Genomic DNA, 16,299 nt, shown 5'->3' with positions numbered 1-16,299 from the left:
TATCTTGCCTATGAACAGTGATTATAAAAAGAGTGTCAAAAGGTCTGCTTACAACAGTTTTTTTTACAGCAGTGGCTATAGTAGCTCCTGTATTTACACACAACTCCTGGCTGTCATTTTGACAGCTGTTAATTGCTGGCAGCAAGGCAGAGGTACAGGATGTGATACTTTGATCACGTTCCTTGGGGTGTGTGCAGCACCCCCCACAACTAGTTAAGTTATTAGCCACTATTTGTGCAGCGATGTTCTAAAAAGCTATAACTTCCATAACTTTTAAAAAGTTCTGGATTAGGAAATGTTTATCTCATACCTATGTACTTTTAAGCTGGCCATACATTATACAATCTTCTCGTTCAATTTCCTTTAGATTTACCTTCAACTATGTAGTGTAAGGTCCTGCCTGATTGCATACAAATTGAAGTGTTTAGGTTTGACATCATATTAAATGATTTTGGTAAATCTAAAGGAAAATAATACAAGAAATTTGTACAGTGTATGGCCAGCCTAAGTAGCACATTTTTGAAGGTAGCAATTGCTGTTTTTTCTGTTTGTAGCATCCTGGTCCTGAACAGGGCTGCTAATAAATCTAGTTGTGCCAGGTAGTAACTAGCCTGGCTAATTGGTAGTCTTTGATCCACTGATTTCTGTCCTAAGTCTGAGTTTAATTTGTGGTCTCTCTCTTCTGTCAATAGGTGGCACTGTTACCTTTGTCATTGGGATGATGGATTACAGTGAATTTAGGTGATGGATAAATAAGTTGTCTTAGCCAATCAGCAGGAGTTTCTTTTGGCCCCTGTGCATGCTGGGATAGGCTATTTATTCAGCAGGAGTCAGGCGATTGGGGTTCTTCCTGCCCGAGGCTGCGGCCTAGGTGGGTGTGTGTTAAACAGCTCCTTGTTGCTGGGCCTGAAGCCTGAGGCCTATCTAATAATTCAAGGGGCCGCAAAAGGAGGAGCAGCGGAGGTTAAGCCCGAAGCCTGGGGCAGAACCATGTGTGTTAGAGGCTCAGCCCGAGGGGAGCCTATTTGTTGCCGGAGGTAAAGGAGAAGCAGTTGCCGGAGGGACGACCACTCCTGTTACCAGAGGCAAGTTTGGAAGGGATGAAGTTCTGAAGAAGTAGCAGAGCAGACGCTTCACTAGCCGAGGACGGTGAAGTAAGTGGGAAAGCTTCAGTGGAGACTCATCCAGGAATACAGCGGTAGCTGTGAGTAAAGCTTAACCCTAGGTTCACACTAGTGTGATGTGGGAAGCAGCGTGACTCCAGCGCCTGTTCCCGCATCGCTCCTCTCCCGTAGCTTGTGCGAAACGCTGCGGGTGTAATTAACAAAGTTAATTAACAAAGTTAAAGACACCCCCAGTTTAGTTCACAGATCGTAGTGCGACCTGTGAACTCACACAGGAATTGGATTGCATAGGTGAGAAAACCCATGCGATTCGATTCTGCAGCGGAGAGAAAAACAAGTCCCTGCACTATTTTCTGTGTTAATCCAATACGAGTTCAACCATACAACTGTATGACTGAACTCGCTTTGCTCAGGCATCGCATGTGCACCTGTGGTACGGGTGCGAATCACATGCGATCTCTGAGATCGCGCTAGTGTGAACCCAGGCTAAATGAGTAAGGCAGGTAGCTGTAAGTAAAGCTTGAAGGTAAGTACAGCGGTTAAGGATCTACAGTGGGATACTGTAAGTTAAGCTGGAAGGATACATTAGGATACACAGAGAGAAGTTGTTGCTACAGGAGACAGCAGTTGCTACAAGATACAGATTGCTGCATTCAGCTTAAAGGCCCTTTATCTTTATTGCTGTCTGCCTAGTTCTATTTTTGGTCTGCAGAGTTTTGCTTAAATGCTATTGCATTTACCTAAGGGTGTCCTGTGCCCTAACCCTCTCTCCCACCATTCCTGTTAAGAGAAATATATTTTTGTTCAATTTTACAAAAAGTAACTGGTGCTCAATCTTTCCACCTTGAACCGGTGTGCCTAGTAATCTGCACCCTGAGGAGGAATGTCAGTTCCCCCTGGTTCTGAGGGTCACCATCAGGCCCTTGGAAGTCGGGGAGACCGCTACTTGTTAATTGTATTTATGAATTCCATTTGTACATTTGTACCTCAAAGTTTTGGCTTTAGATACACTAAAGTGTTATCCTGTTAAAAAACATACAAACAGTTGTAAGGATAAATTCTGTCTATTTTTCCTCCACAGAAAACTTTCTACTGTCTGGAGATCTGGTGAAAGCGTTATTTATTACAGAGGAAGGTAGAAATGCTTTGGTGCAGATGAATGTCCAGATAAAGCAAGGAAAATGGGTAAGGAGGACTGCAATCTGTAATCCTGCTGTCCAGATTAGTGTTTTTGACATGCTCGCATTTTAGGCTTTTGCCAGTGTTCTCTTGTTGTTCTTCCATAAAAATGATATGCCAGAAAAGAGTGAACAAAAATAAAAAATAATAATAAAGAAAACAGTATTTTTGCTTGCACATGATTGGATGATGGAGGTCAGCAGAGCTGCTGCTTATTTACTAAGATCTGGAGCAACTGCACTTTTCAAAGTGCACAGTATATTTGCTTTTATTAAATCAACCTCTATGTTATACATGGTCCTACCTAAACTATACAATCACATTGTGTCCAATCAGACAGACTTTGCAGTTGATTTACTAAAACTGGAGAGTGCAAAATCTGCTACAGCTCTGCAGAGAACCAATCAGCTTCCGGATTTTATTGTCAAAGCTTAATTAAGCAAGCTGAAGTTAGAAGCTGATTGGCTACATGGCTGTTGCACCAGATTTTGCGCTCTCCAGTTTTAGTAAATCAACCCATTTAACCTGCATACTCATAATAAGATTGTACCATGTGTGTACATGTACTGCGAGCTTTACTCTTTACAGTCGGCATCTCATGACAGCACCACTGGATTGCATGAAAAATGTCAGCCTTCCTATTAGGTCTAGAGTGAGGAGGCACAACCCTTCTCCTTCACACAATGCAATGACCTACAACCATACTTGAGCATTATTGTCTGAGCGTATGCAAACACTAACTTTCGGGACTAACAAATAGTGATGGACGAACTTCCAACGGGACGTTTCGCGAATGCGGCCAAAAGTTTGAGAACCTTACGGTTCACAGCAGACCCCATTGACTTTAATAGCAGGGGAACCGTAAAAATCTCCAGGTCATATTTTCAGCCACAAAATACTTACTAGCTGTGCACACATAGTCCCACAACATAGACACTGACATAACAAAAGTATTAAGTGAATCTGGGATCGGCAACGACAAGCATTCTTTTTTTATCGGTGAAATTTTGACAATTCAGGAGCGCATGAAGGCCATGGAGGAGAGGCAAGGTCAGGCCAGGCTATGAAGGGGGTGCAGGAGATGATCAGTTCCACAGTCAGGGCAGCGCAGTCCTGTGCCAGTGTCCCAGTGTGCCAACCTGTGCTTCAGTCCCTCCCTCTGCCTGGCCCTTACCCCCACCTATGCAGGGCTCCACTGTGGTGGTCCAGAGATGCCATTCCAGTGCTAATCCTCAGCCATGGTGCTGGCACTGCCTGCTGATTGGCTTTTCCGCCGCTATCTCCCTCACTGTTTTAAACCAGCACCACGATAGAGACTGAGCACTGACACCAGCACCGAGATAGAGAGCACTGACAACAGCACTGATACCAGCAACTCGCTGCGGGACCCAAAAATATGACACCGCTCAACCTTTTCAAACAGGAGGGTACGGGCATATAGTACGGTGTGCTTTTTTTGTACAAGGAAGTGAGCCAAGGGTAGAAAAAAGGTCCGTGTGCTAGATTAAATAAATAGTTTATAGAGTTATGCATATACATAGTCTACTGGTCACATGTGTTGAATTCCTCCGAGATCCATGCCTCATTAATTTTTATAAATGTGAGGTAGTCAACACTGTCGTGAGCTAGGCGAGTGCGCTTATTGGTCACGATCTCCCCAGCTGCGATGAACGTCCTTTCGGACAGGACACTGGACGAGGGGCAAGCCAACAGTTCTATTGCAAATTTGGGCAAGGCTGCCCACCCAGTAGTCCAGGGGTTCATCGCTTCTCAGAGCGTACACATCGGCCGTTAACCCGATGTAGTCAGACACCTGTCAGTCTAGGCATTCCCTGATGCTGGATCCGGATGACACCTGTCGATGGGTCGGCTGAAAGAATGACCTCATATCAGAAGTCACCAACACATCTTCAGACCGGCCTCTTCTTGCAGGCGCTGTTGGATTGGTACCCGCAACTCCTTCTCTTGGAGTGGGAATTCCTCCTCTGCCAGCGCACGCAAAAGCAGAATGCAGCATTTCTCGAAGCAAGGCCTGTAAGTGCTCCATTCTGACAGCCCTCTGTGATGGTGGTAACATTTCCACCATTTTGTGTTTGTACCGGGGGTCTAAGTATGTTGCCACCCAGTACTGGTCCTTGACCTTTATGCTTTTTATCCGGGGGTCCCTGTTAAATCACTGGAGCATGACGGCCCCCATTTGCACTAAACTGGAAGCGGTGTGGTGGCCTGGCTCCTGCTCATCATCCAGGATAATGTCGTCCTCCTTGTTCTCCTTTCCCCATCCACACACAACAACAGGGATCCCAGAAAGGTTTAAAGCATGCTCTTCTTGCTCCTCCTCATCCGCCCCGGCACCATCCCCCTCTGACTCCTCTTCAGACTCCTGTTGTTGACTTGTCTCAGATAGAGTAGCCCCCCCCCCGGGTATTCATCCAGCATTGGCGACTTCCTCATCTTCCTGCTCCTGCTCCTCCACGGCTTGATCAATGACACGACGCAATGCACGTTCCATAAAGAAGGCATAAGGTACGATGTCACAGTTTAGTGATCTCATCAAATGGCCGCAGAAGTCTGCATGCGTCGCGCATGAGCAGCCACTGGCGCAGTGAAAAAAAAAACAAGCTCCCCAGAACCTGTTCTGCCGCAGAGTTCGTACCGGTAGTTGTTAACTGCACGTTTCTGCTGGAGCAGCCTATCAAGCATATAGAAGGTTGAGTTCCATCGGGCAATCACAAATAAGGTGTCTGACTGGCAGATTGTGTCGCCGCTAAATGTCAGCAAGGCGAGCCATGGCCGTGTAAGATCTTCTGAAATGGTCCGAGATTTTCCTTGCCTGCCGCAAGATGTCCTGGACCCCAGTGTATTTGACAACGGATCGCTGCACGACCAAGGTTAAGATGTGTGCCATGCATGGCACGTGTGTAATTTTGCCCTGTTTCAATGCGCTAAGCAGATTGGCACCGTTGTCAAACACCACTTTACCAACTGTCAAATTGAGCGGTGTTAGCCACTGATCTGCCTGTGAACGCAAAGCTGAAAGGGGTGCAGGGCCAGTGTGGCTCTTGGCTTCCAGGCACAACAGACGCAGCACAGCATGGCAACGCCTCACCTGGCATGTCGAATAGGTTCTGGGGATCTTGGGCAGCGCAGCAGAAGAGACGCTAGAAAAGCAGCGGAAAAGAAGAAGAGGCAGGCCCGCATGCAATCCGTGGCGGTAAAACCAAATCTACATGGGTGCCATGGGATACATGCTTGACGGCCGTCAGAAGGTTCACCCAGTGGGCAGTAAAAGTTATATACCTTCCCTGCCCGTGTTTGCTAGACCACGTGTCTGTGGTCAGTTGTATCTTGGCACCGACACTGTGTGCCAGAGATACATTCACTTGCCACTGAACATGGCCATATAGCTATGGGATGCCCTTCTGTGAGAAATACTTCCTTCCTGGGACCTTCCATTGTGGTGTTCCAATGGGCACAAATTTTCGAAAGGCCTCCGAGTCCACCAGTTTATATGGCAGTAGTTGGCGGGCTATCAGTTCTGACAAGCCAGCCTTCAACCGTTGGGCAAGAGGGTTATCCGGCGTTATAATTTTTTTTTGGCCCACGGAAGCCTGCCTTTTTCCAGAAAAACGTGAGGACGGCATGATGGAAGGTGGAGTGGAGGACAATTGACAGGAGAAGTAGGAGACGAGGCTGGACGGTGAGAGCCTGGAGTGTGGCTTTGTGTGTTCCATTGGGTTTACCGCGACTTATGCGTTGACTGCAAAGAATGCAGATGGCAACACTATTGTCAGCAGCGGACATGTTAAAAAAAAACCACACTGCAGAGCCATGTGCCGGCGTCCTGGGAGCGCCAGATGTGACCTACATGGTTGATGCCTCGCTCCTGATACATTAGCAGTCTGGTTTGTCCTTCCTGTGCAATCTAAGTTCCGCCTCCTTCTCCTCCCTATCTGCTCCTCTTCCTCTCTTGTGGGTACCCACGTGACATCACTAAACACATCATTTATTCATTTTCAAGGTGGTTTCTTGTCAAACAATATGTTTTCACTTATATAAATAGGTAGTGAGATCATCTTTTGTAATTGTATAGTAATAGAGGAGTATATGCACCTTTTTTTTAACTTGAAGCGGAATTCCACCCTCAAGTGGAAATTCTGCTCATCGGAACCCTCCCCCCTCCGGTTCCACAATTGGCACCTTTCAGGGGGGAGGGGGGTGCAGATGCATGTATAATCCAGGTATCTGCACTCACTTCCGGGAATAGCTAGCCGCAGATGCCCCGCACCACACCCCCCGTTGTGTTCTGGGAAGCACACAGTTCCCAGGACACAGCGGGGACCAATCTCATTGCGCTGCGCGACTCACACATGCGCAGTAGGGAACCAGGCAGCGAAGCCGCAGCGCTTCACTTCCTGATTCCCTGACAGAGGATGGCGGTATTGTTTGTATTTGTATTATTTGTATTATTTTTATTATGTATTATTTGTATAATATTTGTATTGTTTCTGTTTGTCTGCTAGTAGTGTGTCCCCTCTACCTAGGCTGGTTTAAGTGACTAGTTAATTAGCTCAAGTTAATTCTATCACTATTATGTCAGCTATTAGTTGCTAGAGGGGGAGTAGCATAGTTTATGTTGGTTGTTCCTTAGTTATGTTAATTATATTTCTGCATACAATTTCCTTTGCATACAATAATTTGATCAGGCTCACCTGAACTGAGTGCTATATATTCTGTGTGAGTTTTTAATAATCAGTCATTCCTTAGGATTTTATCTCACGTCTTGTCTCTGTACGATGATTGGGGTAAAAAAGGCTGGTATTAGCTCTTGGCTTGCTCAGAATGGTTTGGAAGGCAGGAAGCATGGTTTGGCAGAAGGAAGCACCTAGTTGGGGTGCCAAGCAGTTCCATCACTTTTGGTGGCAAGCGGTGGGATGCTTCCTGCAGTCTGGGACAGCCAAATCTCCACCGGGATCTAAGGTCTGGATAGCAGAAGAGGAGAGGTACAGATACCAGCTGCCAAGGAAGAGGAATTCGGGAGGAGGTTGCGAGAGATACGGATACAGCACAGGAGACCAGTGTCAGTGCAGGTCCTGCTGGCATATTATGATTCTGTCCGCTGGCAACTCTGGAAGGAAATGCTAGCCCATGAGCAGCGCCACCAGGGAAAAATTCTCCCCTCCATCCAGGAAAGATACTGATTGCAATACGAAGTGCGAATGCTGTTACTGGGCTAACAACGGCACAAGAAGTTACAGATGAGTTAAGCAGGCTGGTCCAGGTGGAGATGCAGTTGGATGAGAGCCACAGACCTCTCTGCTGGTATGTAGCCTAAATGTGCCCGTGGACAGCGGATGACAGCCCGACGGAAGTCTTTGGCTACGGCGGTCTGTTGTTCTGGAGGCTGTCCAAGGACCCAGACTTTGACAGGAAATCTTGGAGTACATAGAGCGGATGCTAAATGTCTTAGAAGTGCTCTGTGCACAGGAAGATTTGGAGTTTCTGGACAATCAGGAATGGGAGCTGGAGATCGCCTACAGATGGATGCTAGACTCTGCTAAGCAGCAGGTCTGGGCTCCCTTTGCCTGGGACTATCTGGAGGTACCAACCAATAGCTCTGAAATCCTGGCTGAAGTATCGGCAGGGGGGCAGAGTAACAGTGTGCTTTGCCCGCCACCACCCGCAGCTATGGAAGCTCTTATGGCGGATGCAGTAAGTGTTGACTGACCTTGACTAACCTGTTTCTGCACAGTACAAGCATAGATGGAGGAATGCGTCTGTCCAGCAGCCAGGTAAATGTACGAGAGATGGAGCAAACAATCCTTCTTCCCAGCTGCAGTTCAAGGGCTTGGGTGAAGAGGAAGACGTCTTTACTCCAAGCCACAGATGACTGAAGGCATGGATTTAATTGACTTTTCATCAGAGGATGTTATCGATCATGAGTCACCTGCCGAAGTGCTGGCGCTGGACCCACGTGAGATTTTCTCTCGCTTTCCTTATCCACAGGATATTTTGAATCCTGTAAGTTTACTTGCATTTTTAAACACATTTTCAGATTACATCACTTCCTGTAGCTTGTATCAGCATTCACTTCCTGTTAGGTCATCTCCCAGAAGCCTTCACTTCCTTGTTGCATCGCAAAAGAGGGTTGATAGGGTGTGTTCACCACTTTGGACCACTCTTCCCTCATTATAAAACTATCTTCCACCTACTCCCTATACAATCTGATTGTACAATCTCTTTTAGATCTCCCATCAGCTATGTATGTAGGCCTGTCTGATTGGATACAACTTGAATGGATTGTTAAGGTGTGTCCTCTATTCCATAGTTCTGGTAAATCTAAAGGAAATTGTACAATCAGATTGTATGGCGTATGGCCATCTTTATACAAGTACATAGGAGGGAGTGGACAGAAACACTCAGTTGTCAGGCCTTGTTCACATCTCCACTTGGTGAAAACTCATATTTCCGCATAAGTTTGTTTTGGGTGTTTTGGAGCGTTTTCACTCGTCACACATAGGGCAGCCGATTCATTTGAAAGGGCTGCCCTATGCACAACAATTGCCCCAGAGAAGCTCCTGTACTTTTTTTGGAGTGGAGCTTGGTGCATTACTGCAGTTTTTGTTGCGTTTGGGGAGCCTTTAAAGAGGAAGTAAACCCTGGTGGGTTTTACTTCTTTATTTTGCTGCATCGCATAGAAGCCCATTATGTTTCACTTACCTGATGCCGAAGCCTGTGACTGGCCGAAGTCGTGGGACGTCACTCCCGCGCATGCGTGCAGGAGCTGCCAATCACAGCATGACCCCTATTAGAAACGGCATGATGTGCCCTTTCTAAAGTGTGCATGCGCCAATGACATCAGCGCATGCACCGTAGTCATGTGCGCTTGGTCCTTGTGTAAATATCTCCTAATCTGTGGAGGTTTAGTAGATATTTCAAGCACCTACAGGTAAGCCTTAATATAGGCTTACCTGTAAGTAAAAGTGGTTGTACAGGGTGTACAACCACTTTAACATGTGAATGAAACATCATGGTTCTTGTGTAAACACATTCATTTCATTTTCAGGGCCCCATTCACACCTAGAATAGTGGGAGCAAGAGATGTTTTTTGGTTTGTTTTTCTGATTTCAATGGGCTGTGCTACACCTGGCAAAGTAGCTTGTGGGACATTTTTGCACATTTTTTTTTCTGCATTTGTCACCTGTTATTTTATGTAACAAAATGTGTGGTTGCTTCTGTGTTTGGTGTGCTGTTAGCAATTATCAACACTGACAGTGCAACTAGGTAATTTTAGGTGTATACATGTGGCCATACAATATACAATCTGATCGTACAGTCTCTCCTTTAGATTTACCCAAACTATATAATAGGAGGACACACCATCAATCCAATCGCTTTGTATCTAACCAGGCAGGCACTATATCAGGGGTGTCCCGTTCGCAGCATGTAACCCCAGGGAATTTAGTATGCACCCTTTGGGGTGCTGTGAAAACTTAGTTGATGTGTGAAGGTGTGCTAATGAGGTCAGCTGGTAATCTTAGTGACTAGTCTGTCCTGTCTGTTTATCAGGAAGTTTCTGAAGTGATCTGCAAAATATAGCCATGGATGAGGTAGGCCTTGTTTTTGAAATCAAAGAATATTTTTGTTCAACAGAGGCACATTATTGGTATATTGGTACACGGGGAGCTGGATTTTAGATAAAAAAAAAAAAAAGGTGAACTTAGCCTTTAAATGAGGATCTGGTACAGATGTCAATAGGGCTCCCCCACACAGAAAAAAAATACAACAGTTTGGGATCCCCCTTCGGATCTGCATTCCGATGCTCAACCCAATGCAAAAATACAAGAACAATAAAAGCACAGGGCTATGTTCAAAAATCCATACCAGCATGCAGCCTGGCAGCCGAGAAAAGGAGGAAGACGAACGTGTGGCCCCCTTCTCCCGTATCATACCAGGCTTCATACCCTGAAAAAGGGACCCCCTGACAAAGCACCATGTCTTCATGTTGATGCAGACAAATGCCTCTTTCCCACATACCTGGCATAGCAGTTGTGGTGGTCTGTGGACTGGGGGCTTATTGTAATCTTGAATCCCCTTTAAAAATAAGGGGCCCCAGATATTGATCCCCCCCTCCCGCGCGGGGCAGTTATTATAAAAATAATTGATTTTTGATCCCTTCAGGCCAATCGCCACCCGGCCCTTTAAGAGTGCTAAAAACCGCGAGGCAGAGATCTGGATTCGGGTTATGTGACCACTGTAATTGGCTGCCACAGCGGTCACATGATCATAAAACTCCTGGTCGCAAGTATGCATCGGGAGCTTACCGATGCCCGCCAGCTACCATGCTTTTAGCACGGTAAGTTGTTTACACAGGGCCGCATATAATGCGGCTGCTCACTGCTAAGGCCCACCCACTGACAGACTGCACATATGCATTCAGCCAGCATGAAAAGGTTAAAGAAGGCTTATAGACTTGGATAAATCCCCCTGTCTGCAGACCCTTAGGCTACTTTCACACTGAGTCACTTTCCAGGCAGTACAGCGCTAAAAATAGCACCTGCATGCCGCCTGTAAAGAGCCTCTCCTGTCTCTCCAGTGTGAAAGCCTGGTTTTAACCCTTCTTTGGCCGATAGCGGGGGGTTAAAACCACCCTGCTAGAATAGTGCCGCTAAAACAACGGTAAAGCAGCGCTAAAAATAGTGCCACTTCACCGCCGACGCCCGTCCCAGTGTGAAAGTAGTCTTGATTCCCTGTGCAACTGAGTTTTAAGTCTGCCAACTGACCATTTAGTTTGGCTAATTGCTGAACTTCTGAACAGCCAAAATTCAGTCTGAACTGGCAGCTCTTTCTAAGTACTCACAATCTCCTCTGATTTTTTTTCTCATTCTGTCCTAATCTACTAATTTCTTATTTACAGAGACAAGGTTGCCTCAAAGATGCAGAGAAAGTGGAAGACTTTAAAGATGTAGTAGATATCAAAGACGTTGTAACTGACAATTTCCTGTGTACAGGAGGAGTAGACCCTGAAGTGGATCCCCAGACCTGCAAAGGTAATCTATAAATTTGCTAAGCCAATTTTAACCACCCCTTTTCCTTGGAGGGAGGAAAAAATGGATAGAAAGTTACAAATTTCCAGCAACCTTACAATACTGAAATGACCTGAGGTTTAATTTTGTTAAGAGGGCAACTTTCATCATACAAGGATATGGCCTATGCAGGTCCTTTCAGAAATCTGGAGCTTATGTGTCTTGCTCTTTCACAGTTCCTTCTTCCTCAAAGTCATTTGACTTCTATTGGTTTAGCTTTTCTTGTTTGTCATACACAACTGGCCTTATTCGATAAAGTGTGCTAAGTACAGCAACTCATTACAATTCATCTTGTATCATAATGATTCATTCAGATTCATTGCTTTCAGCTCATCCAAAATGTATCAATACAAAACACATTGACTCTTGCATTCAATTTTGGATATGGCAGGCAATAGGCAGTGTGCCCATTTCAGGCAATATAGTAGCAGAGGCGGCTCTAGGCTTTGTGAGGCCTTAGGCAAAACATAGGCATTGGGCCCCACTCACACCCATAATGACAAAAATAATTCAAGCAATAAAAATTAACTGTATAAGGAGGTTACAGAACAGGGGGAGGGTAAGTGGACACAGCACAGGGGGCAGGAGGGTACAGTACAGGGGGAGGGTAAGTGGGCACAGTACTGGGGCAGGAGGGTACAGTAGAGGGGGAGGGTGAGTGGGCACAGCACAGGGGGGAGGGTGAGGGGGCAGGAGGGCACAGTATAGGGAGCAGGAGGGCACAGCACACGAGGATGGTAAGTGGGCACAATACCGGGGCAGGAGGGTGCAGTTTGGGGGGTGGGTAAGTAGGCACTGTACCAGGGCAGGAGGGTACAGTAAAGAAGAGGGTAAATGGGCACAGTACCGGGGCAGGAGTCCCCTTATATCAGTGCCCCCTTCCTTAGAGACCTCCAGAGATCAAGGAGACCCCCCCTATAGCAGTGCCCCTGCCCTCTTTAAGATCTCCATTTTTATTGCCTTACCGGTGGGAATTTGGTACCGCTGCAAGGAAGATGTGAGAGCCGAAGTTTGGGGGTGGATTGGTTCTACATATTTTTCTCACTTTGTATACAGAGGTAGATGCAAAAAGGGTCATCAAGGCAGGCGGGGAGAGAGGCACCGGGAGGAGGAGTCAAAGATTGATGACTACAGACTTGCACAGCTAAGAGGAATCCGAGTTGAGTGGAGTTCCAGAAGTTTGGGACTTGGTCCTGCACTGGCTCCATCCCCAAGAGTTTCTCATGGAGCCCCCACTGGTCCCGTTGGGTCAGCAGGCAGATAGGGGGAGGGGTCCGGAGGAGGAGGAGCAGCATTAGCAGCTCTCTCTCCTCTCCTGCTTGTGAGGGGAGGGGGGAAGTGTCAACGCTAGCTCTGAGTGTCTCTCCCTGGCTGTCAAGCTGTCAGTGTGAGCTCCGATCACCTGGTAAACAACCCGCTATATCTCCATGTAGCAGTGAGCGGACTCAGCACTGTGCTTAGTGTGGGGGGGGGGGTTATGGCTGCCAATAGAGGCGGCTCTCTAATTAGGCAAACTAGGTGGCCGCAAGGCCCCTGTTAGTGGGAGGCCTTAGGCGACTGCCTAATTTGCCTAATTATAGAGCCGCCTCTGTATAGTAGCAATACATCTTGCTTACCTAGCATCAGTTCATCTGTTTATTAATGCTTATTTTTATCTCTTGCAGGAGATTCTGGTGGTCCTCTTATTATACAACATAACAAGCGTTACATCCAGGTACAGTAAACCTATCTTTTAATTATGATGGGTGGATTTTTGTAACATGCTTTGCTTTACCTTGCCTCACTTTCCAGCAATCATTGGCCCATGTGTTTTGGTATTTTTCTTTTTTATGCCTGCAAAATAATGTTTAACTTTTCCTTTACTTGTTCACATTACAAAGTAGTGCAAGCTTCATACTTTACCATTCTCCTTTTTCTTTTCATATCCATTTCCCTTTTTCTTGCCTTTCCTTTTGCTTTGGAGGAGCACTGTCAGAGATGAGATCTGTCCTTTCCCTTTCCTTCTCTTTCTTTTCCTTTCCCTTTACTTTCCCCTTTCCTTCCATTTTCCCTCTGCTCCCTTTTCCTTTCCCTTTCCACACTTTACTGTTCTCCTTTTTCTCTTCCATTTCCCTTTTTCTTGCCCTCCCCTCTGCTTTGGAGGAGCACTGTCAGAGATGAGATGCTATCATTTCCTTTCCCTTTTCCTTTTCCCCTTTCCCCTTCCCTCTGCTCCCTTTTCCACTCCTTCCTTTTCTTTTCCCCTTTCTCTCTGCTTCCTTTTCTTTTCCCTTTCCTTTTCCCTTCTGCTCCCTTTTCCTTTGTCTATACATACTTTACTGTTCTCCTTTTCTTTTCTCTTCCATTTCCCTTCCTCTTGCCCTCCTCTTTGCTTTGGTGGAGCACTGTCAGAGATGAGATCCTATCCTTTCCTTTGCCTTTCCTTTGCCTTTCTTGTCCCCTTTCCTTTTCCCTTTGCTCCCCTTTCCTTTCCCTTTCCTTTTCCCTCTACACCTTTTCCTTTTTTCTTTTTTAATTATCAGAAATACTTTTCCTTCTTTGTTTATTGGGGATCTAGAAAAAAATTAGTAGAAGCCGATTGTAGTTTGCTAATAGCAATCCCAACTCTAACCCTTGCTCTAGCCAGCAAAAGTTACTTTAAAAAAATATCAAAATGTGCAGACAGGGAACAAATTGCTACCTCTGTAGCAGCAGGAGCCATTTATATTCTCCTGCATAATCCCTGGTAATAACAAGCTGTCAAAGAGAAAACCCACTCACCAGTATATACAGGGGCTCATGGCCAAGCAGGTGGCGAGTATTGGCCATTGGCACTTTGCAAAATACAATTTTTACTTACAATTTTGAAGCCAGTGCCTGGAAACTAAGAGGTACTTTTAAAACTTGACATATTCATCAAAACATTTCACAATGAGAGGAGTTGTATTTATCGGAATTGCACTAGTGGTTCAGTGCCTAGGAGGGTAGCACCAAGCGATCAAAATTTGCATATATTTTCTGTATGTTGTTCACTCTCCTGGCCACCCTGTGGCTAAATTCACCACGAAGAGTTGGGTATAAGGGTATGGGAGTCAAAAAGCTTACTAGACTGCAGTTCAGAAAAAACGAAAATTATCACTATTTTTTGTTTGTACAATTGTGAGTGCAAAGCAGACAGCATTTGGCCTCCAAGACCATTCAAGCACTCATTTTTAATAAAATAATCACATGATACAATAGGGCAGAGCAGAAGGATGTCTAGTTCAACGTATTTTGCAATAACTTTTTGAAATCTTTTCCTCTTTTCTGCAGGTCGGAGTAATAAGTTGGGGAACAGTGAACAGCTGTAAAGGGTATACAAGGAATCAAGTCCCTGCAGCTTCCCGGGACTTCCATGCTGGCATTATCCCTGGGATGGAGTGGATAAAAGAAATTATACAAGATGAACTTATATACCTGAACTGAATGTTCCACACCTTGTGGGCATAGAAGAATGAATAAGACTCGATCTCGACTGTGTGACTACTTACTGATATTTCTGCGAAGACTGATATTTCTGCTTTGAATATTGGCCATCATCTTCTTAATGCTCTTGGGGACTCTGACATTTACTCTGTACTTAAGCTTCTCTTACGAGGAGCTCTCAATCTCTTTGTTGGATCTTTGCATCACTCTACATTATCCAGAGCATCAGGAGGAGCTAGAATCCATAATAGCATTAGAGGGAGGAGAAAATAAGAAGCCAATGAGTAAAATTACTAGCATCCAGTCATAATAGATATAAATGTTTTGGAAGGGCTTCCCCTAAAATAGACCTATACATTTCTGAATACATGGTTGAGTGATGGTTAAAAAAGGTATAGCAAGCTCTGAAATTCTTATCTTTCCCTAAAGTCCTTGTACTTTGGCAGCCAGCTGGTCACATGGTCATTGCTGCGGCACTGGTCATGGTCACCCGGATTCTGCTTGAGGTTGATCTATCTAAAAGTTCATCTAGAGAAAGGCAGGCAGTGGCTACAATTTTGTCAACAGAAGATTAAAAAACGAAGTGACCAGTTATGTGGCATGCACTGAATTGAGACTGGAGTGGTAAGTAATTCAGTCCTTATATTACTCCTAATTTAGCCATCTAAACAAGACAATTAAAGTAGGTTTATATCTCACAATAGGTTCAGTTTAGGCGTTAAGGCTACCAAAAACATCATAGAGTTTTTGGTTTAGAGCGATGGGGGTAGTCTAATGCCGCGTACACACGAGCGGACTGTATGGCGTACTTAGTCCGTCATACAATCCGACGGACAGTCCGTCATACTTTCGACTGAACGGACTTGACCACACACGGATGCACAAACAGTCCGTCGAAAGCTTGCGCGATGATGTGTACAGCACGTACGACGGGACTAGAAATAGGAAGTCCAATACACAGCAAAGCACCCTTCTGCCGTGTAAATCCTTTCTGAGAATGCGCCATTCTTAGTCCGTCGAACTAGCCTACTGACGAGCGGATTGTCTGCTGAAACCAAAGTACGACGGACAGAATTTCGAAAAATCCTAAATACTTAGTATGCCAGACTGCACGCTGAAAAAGTCAGCTGAAGCCCACACACGAGCGGACTGTCCGCTGAAATGTGTTTCGACGGACTAAGTACGCCATACAGTCCGCCCGTGTGTACGCGGCATAAGTTTAACAGCCTCACCAATGTGATCCTGAACACCAAGGTTCCTTCTCAGATCTTCTCTCCTTCCCTGGTCCAGTCATCCCCACTTCTTTAAATAGCATGTCAAACTAGCAGCAGACACGATCTGTGCATACAGTGGTGTGAAAAAGTGTTTGCCCCCTTCCTCATTTCCTGTTCCTTTGCATGTTTGTCACACTTAAGTGTTTCGGAACATCAAACCAATTTAAACAATAGTCAAGGACAACACAAGTA

The 16,299-nt window shown here is 45.6% G+C and overlaps 1 protein-coding gene across 1 annotated transcript in view; it reads left to right on the top strand.

The window, feature by feature from the left end:
• Positions 1 to 15,387, top strand: part of LOC143983528 (complement factor B-like) — an 83,310-nt gene extending 67,923 nt beyond the window's left edge. The window contains exons 15-18 of the mRNA XM_077483326.1: positions 2,206 to 2,309; positions 11,221 to 11,353; positions 13,054 to 13,103; positions 14,681 to 15,387. Coding sequence (XP_077339452.1) covers positions 2,206 to 2,309; positions 11,221 to 11,353; positions 13,054 to 13,103; positions 14,681 to 14,833 — 440 coding nt within the window. The 3' untranslated portion in view covers positions 14,834 to 15,387. The remainder of the gene's footprint in view (positions 1 to 2,205; positions 2,310 to 11,220; positions 11,354 to 13,053; positions 13,104 to 14,680) is intronic.
• The last annotated feature ends 912 nt before the right edge of the window (positions 15,388 to 16,299 follow it).

Source organism: Lithobates pipiens, unplaced genomic scaffold (genome assembly GCF_037356315.1).
Source record: "Lithobates pipiens isolate NorthernLeopardFrog02 unplaced genomic scaffold, aLitPip1_a1.2 Scaffold_1, whole genome shotgun sequence".
NCBI classification, from domain to species: Eukaryota; Metazoa; Chordata; class Amphibia; order Anura; family Ranidae; genus Lithobates; species Lithobates pipiens.
The sequence above is the reverse complement of the archived record's forward strand: the minus strand, read 5'-3'. Positions and strand labels throughout refer to the sequence as shown.